The 20483-nt window shown below is 39.3% G+C and overlaps 1 protein-coding gene across 6 annotated transcripts in view; it reads left to right on the top strand.

Annotated features, from left to right (window-relative positions):
- Positions 1–17317, top strand: part of LOC130283814 (myosin-11) — a 138414-nt gene extending 121097 nt beyond the window's left edge. For 5 of the 6 annotated variants that reach the window (XM_056533324.1, XM_056533325.1, XM_056533327.1 and 2 more), the window contains 19 exons: positions 557–694; positions 783–906; positions 1210–1381; positions 1687–1899; positions 3032–3176; positions 3259–3465; positions 3548–3652; positions 3747–3899; positions 4348–4596; positions 4681–4893; positions 5042–5254; positions 5465–5626; positions 5772–5900; positions 5990–6078; positions 6993–7116; positions 7194–7402; positions 8006–8114; positions 11478–11650; positions 16317–17317. In XM_056533324.1, coding sequence (XP_056389299.1) covers positions 557–694; positions 783–906; positions 1210–1381; positions 1687–1899; positions 3032–3176; positions 3259–3465; positions 3548–3652; positions 3747–3899; positions 4348–4596; positions 4681–4893; positions 5042–5254; positions 5465–5626; positions 5772–5900; positions 5990–6078; positions 6993–7116; positions 7194–7402; positions 8006–8114; positions 11478–11650; positions 16317–16458 — 3069 coding nt within the window. In that variant the 3' untranslated portion in view covers positions 16459–17317. Of the gene's footprint in view, positions 1–556; positions 695–782; positions 907–1209; positions 1382–1686; positions 1900–3031; positions 3177–3258; positions 3466–3547; positions 3653–3746; positions 3900–4347; positions 4597–4680; positions 4894–5041; positions 5255–5464; positions 5627–5771; positions 5901–5989; positions 6079–6992; positions 7117–7193; positions 7403–8005; positions 8115–11477; positions 11651–13621; positions 13655–16316 lie in introns of all 6 variants that reach the window. The other variant, XM_056533328.1, reaches the window with a different exon arrangement.
- The last annotated feature ends 3166 nt before the right edge of the window (positions 17318–20483 follow it).

Genomic DNA, 20483 nt, shown 5'->3' with positions numbered 1-20483 from the left:
GTGACGCCCGTGCGCAGCGACGCACCTGATGTCAACGTAGCGGCGTCTATGCAGCGTACTAGGCCGGAGCCTGCCCGGAGTGGAGAAGAGGACCCCTGGAGAAGGACAGCCCGGACCGGTTCACCCTCCACCCGGAATGGCGCCGGACACTACAGGAAGGATGGATGGATGGCCCGGACCACCCCCATTACGGGTAACTTTATTTTTATTTTTTTATTGACTCGGAGGGTGGGGGAGGGGCCCGACCGGTATAGCGGTATGGGCAAAAATCCATACCGGTATACCGCCCAGCACTACGGTGGGGGTGCGACACGGGGGGGCGGTGGTGGCGGGTCGGTGGGGGGCGGTTGCGGTGCGGTGGGGGCGGTGCGGGGGGCGGGGCATTATCGGCTTATCGGCAAGGTAATTGCCGATACCGATAATGCCCAAAATCGTGATTATCGGCCGATAATATCGGCCATACCGATAATCGGTCGATCCCTAATATATAAAATATCACTGTTCCTAATAACCATGTATTTAGTAAAGTGTCATGATGTTATGGTTTCCACTTCAGGACCTGGAGGAACAATTAGAAGAAGAAGAAGCAGCCAGACAGAAACTCCAGCTGGAGAAAGTGACAGCAGAAGCCAAAATTAAAAAATTGGAAGATGATGTTCTTTTAATGGACGATCAGAACAACAAATTAGCTAAGGTATATGCCTAGAAAGAAATGATTTACATGATAATAAAGTAAAATTTTCCCTGGATAACAAAATTTTTTATAAAAAAAAAAAAAATAGGAGAGAAAGTTGCTTGAGGATAGAGTGAACGACCTGACATCCAATTTGGCGGAAGAAGAAGAAAAAGCAAAGAATTTGACAAAATTAAAAAATAAACATGAATCTATGATCTCAGAACTGGAAGGTCAGTATAGTATATTTATGCATTATTGGTAAATGCATATATGCTGCTGTAGAGCAATGGTTATAGGGAGTGCTTTGGGGGTCTCTATCACCTTGATGACTTAAGGGCTTCACCATCTTCCCTCTCTGATTGTTGTCCAGTAATGCTATCTAGCTAAGAAGATATGGGAGCACTGTGTTTCTATCTTTTGAGATCTAAGGGAGTCACTGGTCCTGTATTCTGCTATGATAGAGGATCAGATGCGGTTTGGAACAATGTTTCACAGCATCATCATGTATGACCTTCTTTTTGTCCTTCCTATAGTCCGTCTAAAGAAAGAAGAGAAAGGCAGACAAGAACTTGATAAGGTGAAGAGAAAGCTGGAAGGAGAAGCTAATGACCTTAATGAACAAATTGCAGAACTACAAGCACAGATCGCTGAGCTGAAGCAACAACTAGCTAAAAAAGAAGAGGAGCTCCAGGCAGCTCTTGCCAGGTGACCCTTTTAGGCAACTGGTCAGGCAAGAAGAACAATGTTACTGTGATGAGCTAAAACTATATAAGGATCAATTGTGAGAGGGCTGATAATGAAGGGCAACATTTTATGCTATAGTAGTTGTAGAGCATTGAAGCTTTCCAGGATGTGTGCTGTTTTATAGCTGGGTATAGCAGTGGATAATGAATATTCTAACAGTAAATTGAAGCATTTTAATTATTAGCGGGGAAGACATCAATTTTACTGCTGTTCTTGACAACCTGAGTAATTGTTCAGAATTTGTCCCCATTTATTATGATTTTAAGGTTGGAAGATGAACTTGCCCAGAAAAACAATGCTTTGAAAAAAATCAGAGAGTTAGAAGGTCACATTTCTGACCTTCAAGAAGACTTGGAATCAGAAAAATCTGCGAGAAATAAGGCAGAGAAGCAAAAGAGAGACTTAGGTGAAGAGTTGGAAGCACTGAAGACAGAGCTGGAAGACACACTTGACAGCACAGCAACGCAACAAGAACTCCGGTGAGTGTGTCAGAGAATCCCAGTATATATTATCTGTTGCACAAAGCAGCTACCGTGTTTCTCCAAAAATAAGACCGGGTCTTATATAAATTTTAGTCACAACAAACACACTGGGGCTTATTTTCAGGGTAGGGCTTATTTATTTACGGTATGTACATTGAACAGCATACATTGCCCCCCAATGTCCCTTCCGCCCCCCGGCCGACTTCTTACATGACAGTGGGCTCAGCCTATCATCGGCAGAGGCGGGACATCGCTGCGGACGGTGATAGGCTGAAGGCTCTGAGACGTCCCAACACCAGGAAGCAGCAAGAGCAGCGGAGAACAGTGACGCCAGTTCCTTAGCAATGGGGGAACGGAGGACAAAGGTAAGTTAAAGTTTGTTTTTTAATATTTGCAGCCCAGGTATTGCCTAGGGCTTATTTTCGAGGTAGGGTGTATTTTTGGGGAAACACGGTAAGACATAAGAGAGAAAAAGAATCAATAAGGCCCAACTATTTAATTATGTCAAGGGCTTTGACATCACAGATCATTGCCAACCACTAACATCATTATGCAGTTGGGTTGTGTTAACAAACTGCATTATAATAGATTAATGGTCAAAGAAAAGTACTGCTGGCTCCCCCAACTTCCTATATTCTGTAACTGAGCTCCATTCTCTAATAGATTGGAGACCCATAGTGGGAACCTTGCCATCTAACAATCAGAGCATATCCCAGGTGATGCCATAAAGGTCTATTGTTGGTATTCACCTTTAAGATCGATGTGCTGTAACTATCTAAGCATTGGCTCCACTGACCATGACACTGCTGTAATGTCCAAATGGTTAGCCCACTCAATAAGTTAAATTTAAGTATCATAAATGTTAGGTCACAAAGTGCTAGTTTTGTCATTGTTGTAATACTTGCAAATGTAGCTATATAACTATTCACATAATAAAGATACAGTTCTTCGTGTAAGCTTCATCTTCCCTTGATGAAATCTCAGTGTTCTTTTAATGTGGTAATATATGCCAATTGTCAGTTATGGTTGACTAGAATCCGTAATTGTAGATAGCTAATTGAAAATTATACTTACATATTTAGTATGTTGTGTGTATATAATGCTTTATTATGTGCCTAATTCATAACAGAGCTAAGAGAGAACAGGAGGTTACAGTATTAAAGAGGGCAATTGAAGAGGAGACAAGAAACCATGAAGCCCAGGTCCAAGAGATGAGACAGAAGCATACTCAAGCTGTTGAAGAGATTACAGAACAACTGGAGCAAGTAAAAAGGGTAAGAATATTTCATTACCAGTATCAAGTCAGAAAATGTATAAGAATGACACTCAATTATATAATATCTTTCCAATATCCAGGTTAAAATCAACTTGGAGAAGAGCAAACAAGCTTTGGAGAAGGAGAACTCAGATCTCACAATAGAGATCAGATCTATAAATACAGCCAAGCAAGATGTAGAGCATAAGAAGAAGAAGCTTGAAGTTCAATTACAAGAGCTGCAGTCTAAGTATGCTGATGGAGAGCGGGTCAGGAACGAGCTGACAGAAAAAAACCACAGAGTACAGGTACAGAACATTGTTGAAATTTACTTTGGATGTCACTCTTACCCCTGCTGCTTTTCTGATTACAGTTTTTATATATCTGTAGGTGGAACTGGAAAATGTCACTGTCCTACTCAATGAAGCAGAATCAAAATCCATCAAACTTTCCAAAGATGTTGCAAGCTTGTCATCGCAGCTCCAGGACAGTCAGGCAAGTCATTTTGTGTGGAAAATGATAATAGTGGAATTACTATAAATCAGTGATCTTTTATGTATACATATATTAACATTCTTGATTTTTTTAGGAATTGCTGCAAGAAGAGACTCGTCAGAAGTTGAATGTGGCCACCAAGCTCCGTCAAATAGAGGATGAAAAGAACAGTCTACAGGAACAACTTGATGAGGAAGCAGAGGCCAAGCAGAATCTTGAACGCCACATCTCCACACTGAATGTTCAGGTATTCTAAGGCATTCGTTTTTATTGCCTACAGCTACCCTTGTACTGCAAGCTTTTCAAGAAGCAGCAGTGTGGATCATTTCAGAGTGATCTATGACATGATATTTGATGGAATTAAAAGTAAGGATGTGTTGATACATGTCAGATTTGATGGTGAAATCTACAATCCGTGAATAACACTACGGTATATTTTATAGGGTTTTAAAAATGTCATCTAGATGCTTTTTTACCCCTCCAATGTACTGGACAGGAGTGAATTCATAGCCAAATCCATATTTACACCCGTGGTGGTACAATTGCTCCAAAATTGAACACACATATCTGCATTTAAACTTTGATTTTAGCTATGTTTTACATTGCTAAAAAAAACAACTAAATTATATATATTGACACACAGAATGCCATTAGCGAATTTATCAAATATATTGTACTTGTTCATTTCATTTTAGCTTCAAGACTCCAAGAGGAAACTGCAAGAATTTACTGCTACAATAGAAGCAATGGAGGAAGGCAAGAAAAAGTTCCAAAGAGATATTGAGTCCGTGACGCAACAGTTTGAAGAGAAAGCATCTGCCTATGACAAACTGGAAAAGACCAAGAATCGCCTACAGCAGGAGCTTGATGACTTAGTAGTTGACCTGGACAACCAGCGCCAACTTGTGTCCAGCTTGGAGAAGAAGCAGAAGAAGTTCGACCAGGTTTGTCACAATTCATCAGGCTGATATTTATACCATGTCATCATTTCATAGATAGGTGACTGACTATTCATGTTATATTGGCAGATGTTGGCAGAGGAAAAAAATATATCTTCAAAATATGCAGATGAGAGAGACAGAGCTGAGGCAGAAGCCAGAGAGAAAGAAACTAAAGCGTTATCACTGGCCAGAACTCTTGAGGAAGCCTTACAGTCCAAGGAAGAACTTGAAAGAGTCAATAAACTTCTGAAGGCTGAGATGGAAGACTTGGTCAGCTCTAAGGATGATGTAGGCAAGAATGTAAGTAATGTAAATTGTTAAATGTAAACATATATTGCTTCGGCAGTGTTGTCAGATTTGTTCTAGACATTAGCATATTCATAATTGTGCAATTCAAAATTACTCTGAAAGAAAATGATAAAAATGTGTTTTTTTTTTTTTTACTAAGGTCCATGATTTGGAGAAATCAAAGCGAGCCCTTGAACAACAGGTTGAAGAGATGAAGACACAGCTGGAGGAATTAGAAGATGAGCTTCAAGCAACAGAAGATGCCAAACTTAGACTTGAAGTCAACATGCAGGCCCTTAAAGCACAATTTGAAAGAGATTTACAAGCTAGAGATGAGCAGAATGAGGAGAAGAGGAGACAGCTCGTCAAACAGGTAATGAGAAATATGTAAAAATGCATTGTACTATCTATCAATATCGAATTCACCGGCTATGGATACAGCTGCGTAAATATACAGTTACTAACAGATTATCGACAACATGTATCAATGCAATGCTAATAGTTATACATTTTTTAGCAACAATTTATTTGTTATCAAAGCAATAGCGTAGTCTTCATTAAATATTTATTTGTATTTTCTAAGGTTCATGAGTATGAAACAGAACTGGAAGATGAACGGAAACAGAGAACACTGGCAGCTGCAGCCAAGAAAAAATTAGAGGTTGACCTCAAAGATTTAGAAGGACAGGTTGACTTTGCCAACAAAGGCAGAGATGAAGCTATCAAGCAACTGAGGAAGCTGCAGGTCAGCATAAAGCTGCAAACATACTCATACACAATCACTTTATGTGATTACCAGAAATACACACTCTACACTTACACACATCTTGCTATCAATATCAATAATATATAAATAAATAATTTAAAACATATCTATGTATATATTTTAGGCTCAGATGAAAGACTTCCAGAGAGATCTTGATGACGCTCGTGCAGCACGAGAGGAGATCTTTGCTACTGCTAGAGAAAATGAGAAGAAGGCCAAGAGCTTAGAAGCAGAACTTATACAACTACAAGAGGTAACAGATCAGTTATGACATTGAAAAGAAATGAACCTGTAAAAAAACAAATAACCCCAAAATTTAATAGATTATGTTTTCTCTTTTAGGATTTGGCTGCTGCCGAGAGAGCAAGAAAACAAGCAGAGATGGAAAAAGAGGAACTTTCAGAAGAACTTGCAGGAAGTGCATCAGGAAAGTAAGTGAAAGCCCTCAAGACCAAAAAGTAAGACAAAACAGATATTAAACATTACTGTAAAGATCAGCAAGTGTGGTTCCATTGTTCCACCTAACCAGTTTCATTTAGGGCTACTTCAGAGGGCATTGTATACACAACCCCCTAGTTTTCACTCTTTTAACCCTGTATGGCATCTGTACTTCACTGTAGAGGTCTACTAAAGCGCTACCACTGGCAGTGATTCTGGTATAGGTGGTGGTTGGCGTTAAGGGCCAAGAGACACTGGTACCAAGCTCAAAGGGGTTAGGCAGAGAGGTGTCTAGATAGAGGCAAACAGCACAGTCAGATACAGGAGGCACATTATAGTACAGGGCAGCAAGCAGGGACAAAGTAAAAAAATAAAATAAAAGTTGTTCATACACTGTAAATGCATACATGGAACACCATTTCTAGAACACTAGAACTCTAGGTGGGCAAGGTGTGGCAGTGGCCTATACCAAGACTAAGTAGGGTGCACTTACTGTCCCTTTAAGAATTAGAGAATGAGCACCCTAGGGAAGAATCAGAAACAAAATGGAAGGTCAGCAGCACAATAAGGGGGGGGGGGGGGGGCATGGCCCAAAGCACTAGTAATAGAGGTAACCCGACAGCTTTGAACGACCAATAAGTTTGCTGGTGGAAGCAGAAACATCGCCAATACACTTGAAGGATTAATTACCTTAAGGTTTGCAGTACATTAGTGGTTTGCCAACTGAGTCTCACCAGGTGTCATGAGACTAGGGAGAGCTCCCAGTATGCTTTAGTTACCAGTGGTTTCATAGATGACCTGGTAGCTGTAGTTTTACAGCTGGAACGTAATAAGTTGTAACACATTATTTAAGCATTTATCACAATAATGTACATAATTTACAAGATCAATAATTTCATGCCAATAGATCCGCCCTCCTGGATGACAAGCGTCGCCTGGAAGCCAGAATTGCACAGCTAGAGGAGGAATTGGAGGAGGAACAAGGCAACATGGAGGGTATGAGTGACAGAATGAGGAAAGCAGTGCAGCAGGTAGGAATCAGGACAACGGCTTTCATTATATAATAGATGAACTGGCTTTAATAGAATTTGTCTCTTTTTGCTTGCAGGCAGAACAACTTAACAATGAGCTGGCAGCTGAGCGCAGCACTACACAGAAGAATGAGAGTGCACGCATGCAGCTGGAGAGGCAGAACAAAGAACTCAAGAGCAAATTGCAGGAAATGGAAGGCTCTGTCAAGTCCAAATTCAAGTCCACTATTACTGCATTGGAAGCTAAGATCTCTCAGCTTGAGGAACAGTTAGAACAGGAAGCCAAGTATGCATTTTATCAAGTATCTTTGAAGGATAACAGTTTCCTTTATCTTATACATAGTGGAGGTGGTTTATTATGCCTCTATAGCTGCTTTTTAGTTGTACAAAAGTTGCCCCCTTTTTTCACTATTATGTCGTTCCTGTTTCAAAAATGGGGCGTGATGGGATGTAAATAGGGGTGTGGCCTATCCTCACATGTAATTTACTACAATGTACGCCAGTGAGTTGTTGTATTTGTAGCTGAAATGTAAACCAGCTTGGTACTAGATTTTTATGTGCGGCATGCAGGACAGGCGCAGCCACACCTCATTCATTACAGGCCTTAGCCTTTTAATGAATTGGCGAATGCTATGGAGATGGCATGTACAATTCAGTCTTAGTAAATCACCTTCAGTGTACTACAATGGTGGCACATACAGATGTATGTTTACTTCTTACATAAAGTAACATACATAAAGTATTCATGTTGGTTATCTGCATGCTAGTAATGGTAGTTCATTTCACAACAGAACCACATATTGTAGTGGGCTGAAGCTGTAACAGAAGCTTCTGACATTTTCTTACAAAATCAGTGTTTTATAATTGTTATTTATTTCATTGATTTCAGGGACAAACAAGCATCACTGAAATCATTAAAACAAAAAGACAAAAAGCTTAAGGAAGCTCTTCTGCAAGTTGAAGATGAAAGAAAGCAGGCTGAGCAGTTCAAGGACCAGGTAAACTCATTTCAACACATTAAAGATACAGTGGGGCAAAAAAGTATTTAGTCAGCCACCAATAGTGCAATTTCTCCCACTTAAAAAGATGAGAGAGGCCTGTAATTTTCATCATAGTTATACCTCAACTATGAGAGACATAATGAGAAAAAAAAATCCATAAAATCACATTGTCTGATTTTTAAAGAATTTATTTGCAAATTAGGGTATGTTCACACTACGTAATTCCCGAAATGACGTGCTGTGAACACAAACATTCCACGAAACCCCTTCACACTGAGCAATTTCAGCGGCGGAAAATTCCACCACTGAAGTTGTTCCGTGCAAAGAAAGAACATGTTCATTCTTTGCGCGGAAGTCCGTGAGCTTTACATAGCCGTCAGTGGTGATGGCACAGTGCTGCGCGGTCATACCGCCGAAGTATTTAGGTGGCGGTCGTCAGAATGGAATCTCCGCTTGTGGAATTCTGCGAGCAGAGATTCCGTTTAAACTCCGTAGTGTGAACATACCCTTATGGTGGAAAATAAGTTATTGGTCAATAACAAATGTTCATCTCAATACTTTGTTACATACCCTTGGCAATGACAGAGGTCAAACATTTTCTGTAAGTCTTCACAAGGTTTTCACACATTGTTTCTGGTATTTTGGCCCATTCCTTCATGCCGATCTCCTCTAGAGCAGTGATATTTTGGGGCTGATGCTGGGCAACACAGACTTTCAACTCACTCCAAAGGTTTTCTATGGGGTTGAGATCTGTAGACTGGCTAGGCCACTCCAGGGCCTTGAAATGCTTCTTACGAAGCCACTCCTTCGTTGCCCGGATGGTGTGTTTGGGATCATTGTCATGCTGAAATACCCAGCCACGTCAATGCCTTCAATGCCCTTGCTGATGGAAGGAGGATTTCACTCAAAATCTCACGATACATGGCCTCATTCTTTCCTTTACACGGATGAGTCGTCCTGGTCCCTTAGCAGAAAAACAGCCCCAAAGCATGATGTTTCCACCCCCATGCTTCACAGTAGGTATGGTGTTCTTTGGATGCAACTCAGCATTCTTTCTCCTCCAACACGACAAGTTATGTTTTTACCAAAAATTTCTACTTTGGTTTTATCAGACCATATGCCATTCTCCCAATACTCTTCTGGATCATTCATCCAAATGCTCTCTAGCAAACTTCAGACAGGCCCTTAAATGTACTGGTTAAGCAGGGGGACATGTCTGGCACTGCATGTTTTTAGCCCCCGGTGGTGTAGTGTGTTACTGATGGTAGCCTTTGTTACTATGGTCCCAAATCACTGCAGGCCATTCACTAGGTCCCTCCTGTGTCGTCTGGGATTTTTGCTCACCGTTTTTGGGATCATTTTGACACCACGGGGTGAGATCTTGCGTGGAGCCCCAGATCGAGGGAGAAATTATCAGTGGTCTTGTATGTCTTCCATTTTTTAATAATTGCTCCCACAGTGGATTTCTTCACACCAAGCTGCTTGCCTATTGCAGATTCAGTCTTCCCAGCATGGTGCAGGTCTACAATTTTGTTTCTGTTGTCCTTCGACAGCTCTTTGGTCTTGGCCATAGTGGAGTTTGGAGTGTGACTGTTTGAGGTTGTGGACAGGTGTCTTTTATACTGATAACAAGTTCAAACAGGTGCCATTAATACAGGTAATGAATGGGGGACAGAGAAGACTCTTAAAGAATAAGTTACAGGTCTGTGAGAGCAAGAAAACTTGCTTGTTTGTAGGTGACCAAATACTGATTTTCCACCATAATTTGCAAATAAATTCTTTAAAAATCCATGTGATTTTATGGATTTTTTTTTCTCATTATATCTCTCATAGTTGAGGTATACCTATGATGAAAATTACAGGCCTCTCTCATCTTTTTAACCCCTTAATGACCAGGCCCATTTTGTCCTTAAGGACCAGACCAATTTTATTTTTGCATTTTCGTTTTTTCCTTCTCGCCTTCTAAAAATCATAACTCTCTTATATTTCCATCCACAGACCCATATGAGGGCTTGTTTTTTGCGTCACCAATTGTAGTTTGTAATTACATCACTTATTTTACCATAAAATGTACGACGCAACCAAACAAATATTATTTATGAGGGAAAATTTAAAAGAAAACCGCAATTTAGCAAATTTTGGAAGGTTTTGTTTTCGCGCTGTACACTTTCTGGTAAAAATGACATGTTTTCTTTATTTTGTGGGTCAATATGATTAAAATGATATCCATGATTATATTCTTTTCTATAATTGTACTGCTTAAAAAAAAATCTCAAACAATTTTAACAAAATTTGTATGTTTGAAATTGCCCTATTTTGACTACCTATAACTTTCTCATTTTTCCGTTTATGGGGCAATATGAGGGCTAATTTTTTGCGCCATGATCTGTAGTTTTTATCAGTATCACTTTTGCTTAGGTTTTACTTTTTATACATTTTTTATTAATTTTTTTGGGAATAAAATGTGACAAAAAAGCAGCAATTTTGGACTTTTTGTTATTTTTTTACATTTACGCCGTTCACCGTACGGGATGATTAACAAAATGGGAAAAACAGACGTTTTACCGTACTTTTTTATTGGGGGAGGGTATTTTTTAAAAAAAATTTATTTTAAATTTTATTTTATTTTTTTACACTTTTTATGTCCCCATAGGGGACTATTCATTGCAATCATTTGATTGCTAATACTGTGCAGTGCTATGTATAGGACACAGCACTGCTCAGTATTATCGGTGATCTTCTGCTCTGGTCTGCAAGATCTCAGACCAGAGCAGAAGACCCCGAGAGACGGCCGGAGCCAGGTGAGGGGACCTCCGGTCGCCATGCTGGATGATCGGATCCCCGCGGATGTCCGCCATTACCGGCGGGTCCCTGGCTGCTGATGACTGCCGGGCATGACGTGAGCACCGCTCCGGTGCTTGCGATCATGCCGGCGTGTAAATGTACGTCATGGTGCGTTAAGTACCACGTCACCATGACGTACATTTACGTCCATTGTCGTTATGGGGTTAAGTGGGAGAATTTGCACAATTGGTGGCTGCCTAAATACTTTTTTGTCCCACTCTATAGGAGTCTCTAAAGTCCTTAAAAGTCCTCTAATTTACTTCAGTTGAGGCTAAGAGTAGTACAGTCTCTTCCATATCTCATGGTTAAAGCACTGCAGCAGCTGTTCAGAGCACGATTCTGGTACAGAGCTGAATCGTCACTTTAAAAACTAAACCCCTAAGGGACCCTTGTGGCTCCATGCCAGATTATGATCTAAGGCACCATATCATGCAGATGCTTTAGTACAAATTTTCAATTTAGGCTAAATATGTTCTAAACGCAATATATTTATGTATCAATTCTGTCAAATTTTAGGCCGATAAGGCAAGTCTAAAACAGAAGCAACTGAAGCGGCAGCTGGAGGAGGCTGAGGAAGAAACACAGCGTCTCAATGCTAACCGCAGGAAATTGCAGAGAGAGCTGGATGAGGCCACTGAAAGCAATGACACGCTGACAAGAGAACTCAGTGGACTTAAGAGCAAACTCAGGTAAAAGCATTATATGTGTTGGCTCCACACAGTAAATATGCATGGAAAGTGATTGCTCTAAAAATTAGGTGCTGGCCATATATACCATTCAGCCATAACATTAAAAACACAGACAAATTAAGGAAAAACCTTTATTTTATTTATTATTTATTTTATGGAAATTATACTTTTCAGGGAGTGGCATACAGAAGGCAGAAGCATAAAGTACATAAAGCTAAATTTAGTTCATGGAGCTAATGTGTTAAATGCAGAAAAAATGGTCAAGTGTAATTATCTGATTGATGTTGACAAGGGCCAAATTGTGATGGCAAAATGTCTAGGTCAGAACATCTTCAGTAGGTCCTGTGAGGTGCTCCTGGTAAGCAGTGCCTTATATCTGCCTAAAGTGGTCCAAGAACTGGGTAAAGGGTGAGCACCCAAGGGTTATTGATGCATGTGGAGAAGGAAGGTTAACCTTTCTGATATATTCCCACAGAAGAGCTACTGTAGCACATATGGCTTAAACATTTTCTTTGAAAGAAAATTGCCAGACCAACAGTGCACAATATTTTCCTGCGTAGCTGCAGACCAGTCAGAGTGCCCATGCTTAACTCTGTGCATCGCTGAAAGAGCCGTTTATGGGTACATGAACAGAGGAATGAGACGATGGAGCACTGGAAGAAGGTGACCTATACGGACGGCAGGTTGCATGCGCTATGTTTACCTAGCGAAGAGATTGCAGCAGGATACTATGGGAAAAAGACAACCCGGGAGAGTTAGTAAGATGCTCTGGGCAGTGTTCTGCTGGGAATCTTTGGGTCCTGCCATCATGTGGATTTTACTTTGATACATATCATCTGCCTACACATTGTCGCAGGTCAAGTACACTCCTTACAATTTACAGCACTTGAAGGATCTGCTGCTGAAGTCTTAGTGTGAAATTTATGTCTAGATCAGAGCTGTTTTGGTGACATGATGGGGACCCACACAATTTTGGGCAGGTGGTTTTAATGTTATGGTTGATTGGTTCCTATATATTTTTTTTTACTATTATTATTTTTATTTTTTTATAATTAATATTTCTAAGCAAAAATTAGGTGACGAGAAAAGTTACCATCCTGTAGTAAAGGTGCAGCTGTTTAAAGAAAAATACATTAAAAAGTAAGCCAGATTGAAGCTGCAAGACAGACGACTAAGACTAAAACTAGTAACAGCTTCATGATAACAGTCATTAAATGATGCAGATTCTTTTGTAATAATGTAGCTTAGGGACAAGTAAAAGTAGTTATTGAGATTCAACCATACCATTACAGAGCAGACTGGGTCAGTGGAGATTTTGCCGACAATCATTTATTTTTGTAACCTGCACTGGAACAATGAAAGATGGCATCTGGGGACATTGAGCAATTAGTATCTGCTCTAATGTATAACCTGATGGGTTAATAAAGTAAATCGCCTGTCAACTTTTGGCACATGGTAGCTAGGTTGCAAGTATTGGCTTAGGGCCCAATAGCTTCAAGTTACACTTTTGGTAAGGAATGCATTAAAATAAGCTTTGTCGGCTTTGTGTTCACCAATAGATGTCAGCCATAATTGTCTATTTTGACATAATATTTTATCCGTTTATGACACTTTTATCATTAGTGTGGGAGCAGAAAGAAACCCTTCATTAAGGGCCTATTTTTATTATTTGACACTCTGACCACTCATATTCCTTCTTAGACATATTATCAGGGGAGTTGAGTCTGCCAGTATACTGTGCCAAAGCTATCTAACATCATATCATTATATAACCTTGTATGGTAAAAGATATTAAGCTTTAACCTAGAAAAGAATGTTGTTTGAGTGAAGTTATACAAAAGATTTACATGCAATATGAGTTTCTTCTTTGGGTGCCACTTGCTAATCGGCCTTTTGAAACCTACAATGTTAGTTACCTTTGATTTGAAGTTCTCTTGTTATGGTATAACAGCTACAGACTTTCTATTGCAGAGGGACACAGGATACTACGCAATGACTAAGCAGGTACCAATGCCTTCAATTTTGCAGCTCCTCCTAGTTGGACATATTTCTAACTTATTCTTTATTCCCCTTTTAAAGACACATTGAATGTCTCAGATCTTATCTAAAAATGCCACAAATGTCTGGACTGCAAGCTAAAAATTATAAAACAAAAAATATAAGTAATAAAACCAAAAACTGAAAATTTGGCAGCATGGAACATGCAATGTGTCTTCAAATATCCACCCTTTTTCTGCAAAATCTGAAGGCTTGGACATCTATGTATGAATACAATCTAATTCATGAGATACAACTGAGCGAATTAAAAAAACTAACGTTCTACACTCATATGGACATATTGTAGACCGTATACTGCACTTCACTAACTTAACACACTTTAGTCTCTCCATTGTCATGTGGAATGTGTCCGTCATGCATGATAATGAGCACTATATGTCATCATTAACTAAGCTTTAATTTACTGTATATTAGGAATATTGCACATATATGTTTGGGTAATGCTTACCCTTATTTAAACATTTTGATACTTTTTTTTTTTTATAGAGACAGAATCTGTTTCTTAAAACCCCCATGCCTAATATATAAAAGTATAAACACATTTCTCAGACAGATGATAATATAAAAAAAAAGCGTTGTTCCCTTTTATTGGGGCTAGTCCATTGACCATAAGCCTATCAGAGAGTGTCCTGCTGCCGGAACTCTCAGCAATTATCTGTAAAATGCAAAGGGACCTGTCAGCAAGTGTTCACTTTCCCAACCACGGCATCACACGGCTAATGCATTCTTATGCGTGTATGATGCCCACTGTTGTGTAATGCATGAACTGGCTGGGAAATAGCTGCTTTTTGTTTAGGGAAGGTCAGATTCACCTTTTTTTATTTGCCTAATATATTCTGTTTATAATGGAGGAGATATGTGTTGCCTAAAAATCATTGGGGGCCCAATAACATTTTTGGGGGGGTTCTCCAAGTATCCATTATGTAAATATATCCCATTTAAAAAGTGGACTACTATAAAAATCTAAAATACTCCAGGGTGTTTAATGATGCTAGACTTTACTTATTAGTTAGCTGTATCTTGTAAAATCAGAGAAATGACATACAGGTTTATATTCTGCATGAGGAAAATTCTATTATTTTGGCTTTGATGGATATATACCACCATATATACTGAAATAGGTAAGTCACAGTAATAGGACATCCTGCTAATACTGCATATTATTAACTGCATCAAAGAGACTTTGCATGGTCAATGCAGTAACATAAACATTGCCAAAGACAAAGTGCATGCAGAACATGAATTTTGGGACATGGCCATAACTTACTGGACATTGTAACTTAAATGGGTTTGCCCACAAAAATGCTCCCTGGTCATTTCCAGCTTGTTTGGTCCACTGAAGATGGTTGGGGAGCCAAAAACCACCAGATGTCTTTGCAAGTCGTTTAACTCCCTTAACATGAGAGCTGTGCAAATGGCACAACATCAGAAGCTCAAGGAGTTATGTGAACAGCAAAGCATTGTCTATATTTTTTGTAGGGTAGCCGACTAGGCTGTTTTTAGCTTTCTGACCATAGCAGGCATTTGCAACCGGGCTGCGATGGCCAGGAAGCCTACATTTTTGTTTGTGGGCTAACCCATTTAAGGTCACTGTCAACCATGCGCTCACTTTCACACTAATTCACTTCTTATTACAGGATAACTGCATATGATGTGTATGCAATGTATCTGTTTCTTTTTCTCTGTTACAGATACATATATTTAAAGGAAATGTCTACCGTGAAAAATATTCATCTTTTAATGATTTGTGTAATTTACATGAGTAATAAACTGGGGAAATTTATTTAGCTGACTTATAGTAAGATTCTCTTTTCTGCAAAAAGAAACCAATCAGAATGCAGAATTTATTTCTCAAATTGTTCTAGTAAAATGAAAACAGAGCTGTGATTTGCTGCAGTGGGCCACAAAGAGAATCTTACTATAAGACATAGGCCTTGTGGGACCTTTAATACAAGAGGGTTTCTCTTTAAAAATACCATGTGTGTCCTCCACTGAAATAGCATTTAGACTTCACGAACAGTCCTCTTCCTACTGAAATGGTCCAGAGAAACCAAACCCTGGTCACTCTTATTACGACCTTATCAAATGGCCAAATGGGACATAAATGGTGTAATTCTATTTTAAGCAAATAAAAGCTTTTCATTATATAATGAAACATTATACATTTTCCTATATACATTCTGTATTATCCACGGCTCACAATTTTCAAGATTACAAAAATCCTCTGTCCTGGGATCTGATGGACATGCGGGTGTATGGCTCTTAATAGGCACAGTACAGATATTATAGTAGTCTTGTTATAAACCCATCACATGATCGGGAAGGCGTTTTAAGGCTACTATTGAATAACACAAAAAGTATATTAGAAAATGTTAAAACTTTTCATCATTCAAAGAATAGCATTTGTTTGTAACCAGATTATATTCACATTTTAATAATTGAAATTCGTTTCCATAGTTTTTCTGATAAGCAAATTTGACATCCCTTTAAATATTTTAGACTACTGATCAGTTACTCAGAAACGGTGAATCTTTAGCAGCAGAGAGTACAACAACCAGCTCAGCTGCCAAAATAAAACAGGTCTAACAATACTTCTTGAATCTGACAGGAGGGGAAATGAGCCAGCCTCATTTGCCCCACCTAGACGATCCGCGGGAAACAGAAGAGCTGTAGAAAATGCAGCTGACGGGTCTGAGGAAGATGCTGAATCACGAGATGCTGATTACAATGGAACAAAAGCAAGTGAATAATCCTACTCCTTATCACGTCACGTGCCTTAAGACTGTATCACAACTTTATTTATCCCTCTTCAATCCATGAGAAGGTGACAAGTGTTGGAGGCTGTCTTGGCAATGAAGCAAATTCGTTCTATTTCAAATGCACCAATATGGCGTCCGACTACTGCAACACAGAAGCCATGCAGAAGGTCCAACCACTATTAAAATAAAAAGACTTCTACTCTCCACACAGCAGCTGTCACAGTGTATACCTGAGATTGTCACAAGCACTGACTTGCCCTTAGATGGTTAAAATGAAGGTTTAGCTCCCAGGTGTGCAGTAAGGGAGAATTGACCTTTTTATTTCCTCATGGGCAGAGCCAACCATGGTCTGCCCAGTTCAGATGTGCAACTCATGAGAACTAGCTGAAATTTCTGTAATAATTGAAATTAACTATTTGACCCCTTCATTCACTGGTTGACACAAAGGAAATGTTCTATCTCAGTTCTACATCCTTGTTTGATCCAGTGTGCAACCTATTGTTTATTCTCTCAAAAACATATATTTTTTTTACTTTTCATGCACCAAGTGCCTTTCTGTTCACCGTTAAATGTATCAAATGTATTTGTTTTAAAATAAATTCAGATGTATTACACTGTTTACTTGTGCACCCTGATCGTGCTAAAGCCACAACCACTCATAAAATTATACAGCACATGAGTACATAGTAGTGACTCTCTGTAGTAGTTACTAATATTCTAGGGGTAGGATTATTGAGTTTTTCTTTAGTTTGTTCAGCAGTGGCCACTTAATCCACCCAACTGTGTTACTAATGTCTATTTAAATGCAATAACATTGGATTTGGCTTCTCTAATAAAATTCGTTTTTATTGCAAACATTTTTGGTTGGTCTTTTTACACAGTTACATAGTTCATAAGGTTGAGAAAAGGCAACAGTCCATCAACTTTAACCCTTAATTCTACTGTGTTGATCCGGGGGAAGGCAAAATTTCTCTTTGAGGCTGATGCCAATTACTCCCTACTAGGGGAATAATTCCTACCCGTTTCCAAATATGTCAATCAGAATAAATCCCTGGATCAACGTCCCACCTCCAGAAATCTATTAACGATAGCTTGTAGTATTATATTTTTCAAGAAAGGCATCCAGGCCCCTTTTTAACAATTCAACCATCACAACATCATGTGGCAGAGTTCCATAGTCTCACTGCTCTTACAGTAAAGAATCTGTGATGACAGTGAAACCTTCTTTCCTCTAGATGTAGAGGATCGTCCTTGTCATGGTTACTGGCCTATTGATAATATGATCAAGACAAAGATGTCTATTGTCCATTTATATATTTGTACATTGTGATCAGATCGCCCCTACCAGTCTCAACCTCAACCTTCTCCAGTTCCGCAATGTCCTTCTTTTATATAGGTGCCAAAACTGAGCATAATATACTGTGGAAGTGCGGTCTTATTAGTGATTTGTATAGAGGCAAAATTATGTTTCTGCCTCCAGTGTCTGAATCTCTTTTGATGCATCCTTTGATTATTTTCTTTGGCAGTCCTTGCCTGGCAATGGTCACTAAAATGTAGTTTACTGTCCACCGTATCCCCAAGTTATTTTCAGTGTTGGCTTTACCCAATGTTTTACTATTATACTACATAGACATACACCTTATGGCTCATCCCAAGTGCATAACCTTACATTTACCCAGGTTAAACTTTTATGACCTAACCTCCAGCTTTCTCCATTTATTCAATAGTGTGATATTATCCTCTTCTGTGACAATTACCTTGCAAAGCTTAGTATTATCTGCAATTATTAAAATTATACTCCATAATCTTAATATAACATCATTAATAAACATATTGAAATAAAACCCAATACTAACCTCTCTGGTACCTCACTATTAACTGTTAGCAAATAAGAGTATGTTTTATTAACAACTACCCTCTATTTCCTATTATTGAGCCAGTTGCTAACCATTTACATATATTCATTCTCCCTAGTCCCCAGATCCTCAATTAATGCACCAGCTTTTTATGTGGCACAATATCAAATGCCTTTAAAAAGTCCCAATACACAACATCCACAGCCTTACCTAGGTCAAATCTAGAACTCACTTCCTTGTAGAAGCTGATCACATTAATCTGACAGGACTGATGCATTATAAACCCATGCCGAGCTGTTGATCACTTTTTGACCCCTTTTTAAATATTGGCACCAAATTTGCCAAACTCTAGTCTTGTGGAACAAACCCTGTCATCAAAGAATCCCTTAAAATCAGGAATAGTGTTGAGTGAACCAAACCCTTAAAACCAAGGTTTGCCAAGGAAAAACCTGGTAACATGGCGTGGGTGCCATATGAGAATAGAAGAGAGGAGGGACACAGATATGATGTTAGGGTAACCGTGAATACTTTGGAAGATCAGATGGTATCAGGCTAGTCAATAATGGTTGCATACAGTTCTCACCCAATAAGAGGGCAGTATAGGGATCAAAGGCACAAGATAAATCGCAGCTGCAGCGGCCATTTTAAGAGGAAGAGCTGAACATCTCCTTGTGATGGATAGTGTGTGTTCAAATCCCTGATAAGTACTGCGTTCCTTCTACAATACCAAAGGACCATACATGAAGCAGTTGCATTCGTTTGGTCAGGGTCATGAGAAAATCTCTGACTGTGAGGGACAGTGTGTTTAGAGCCCAAGCACAGCTGCACTTCTACAATACAAAAGCAATATATATTGTGGGCTGCATTAGTTTTGTCAAGGCAAAAATCGGTGTAAAGTGTCCTACACTGAGGGGAAAAAGATGGTACAGTAAAGGGAAAGAGATGTCCAAACAAAAGCTGTGTGTCACATTTGCACACAGGTGTCTAAGCACAGACACAATCCTGCTAGTGTTTGCTAATGGAACACATATGTAGGTGTGGAAAAACCTCCACTAAAAAAAACCCTCCACATTAACACATTGTCTAATTTTCTCAACCATGCCATTTTATGTGGCACATGTATAGGTGGTAAACAAATGGGCAAAAAACAACAACATATTTTTCTGAGTTTGGGGGAGATTTATCAAAACCTGTCGAGAGGAAAGGTTGCTGAGGTGCCCATAGCAACCAATCACATTGCTTCTTTCATTTTACACTGGCCTTTTCATAAATGAAAGAAGCAATCTGATTGGTTGCTCTGGACAGGTTTTGATAAATCTCCCCCAATGTCTAATTGTTTCAGTAGGGGATAAAGAACACCCCTGCCATGTCCTCTGCCATTAAGCATGTTCATAGCAGTACCAGCACTGTGGGCACCAGCCATGTGCCCACGTCCAGGACAAGTACCAGCAGCCATTTTTGTAGTAAGACTGGTAGTAGGCATGGTGATACTGGACCCCTTGTTATGTGCCTTGAGGGGTGTAGTTTCCAAAATAGTATACCATGTGGTTTTTTTGACGTTCTTGCACCATAGGGGTTTCCTAAATGTGACATGCCCCCCAAAAACCATTTCAGAAAAACTCACTATCCAAAATCCCACTGTCGCTCCTTCCCTTCTGAGCAGTCTACTGCGCCCGCCGATTACTTGACATACACATATGAGGTATTTTCTTACTCGAGAGAAATTGGGTTACACATTTTAGGAAGATTTCTCTCCTTTTACCCCTTGTAAAATTCAATAACTGGGTCTACAAGAACATGCCAGTGTAAAAAATGAAGATTTTGAATTTTCTCCTTCAATTTGCTGCTATTCCTGTGAAACACCTAAAGGGTTAACAAACCTTTTAAATGTAATTTTCAATACTTTGAGGGGTTCAGTATTTATAATGGGGTCATTTATGGGGTATTTCTAATATGAAAGCCCTTCAAATCTACTTCAAAAGTGAACTGGTCCCTGAAAATTTTCGATTTTGAAAATTTAGTGAAAAGTTGCTGCTATACTTTGAAGCCCTCTGATGTCTTCCAAAAGTAAAAACATGTCAACTTTATGATGCAAACATAAAGCAGACATATTGTATATGTGAATCAATATATAATTTATTTGGAATATTCATTTTCCTT

The sequence above is a fragment of the Hyla sarda genome, chromosome 8, assembly GCF_029499605.1.
Source record: "Hyla sarda isolate aHylSar1 chromosome 8, aHylSar1.hap1, whole genome shotgun sequence".
Classification (NCBI taxonomy): Eukaryota; Metazoa; Chordata; class Amphibia; order Anura; family Hylidae; genus Hyla; species Hyla sarda.
Note: the sequence above shows the minus strand (reverse complement) of the source record. Positions and strands in the feature narration are given on the sequence as shown.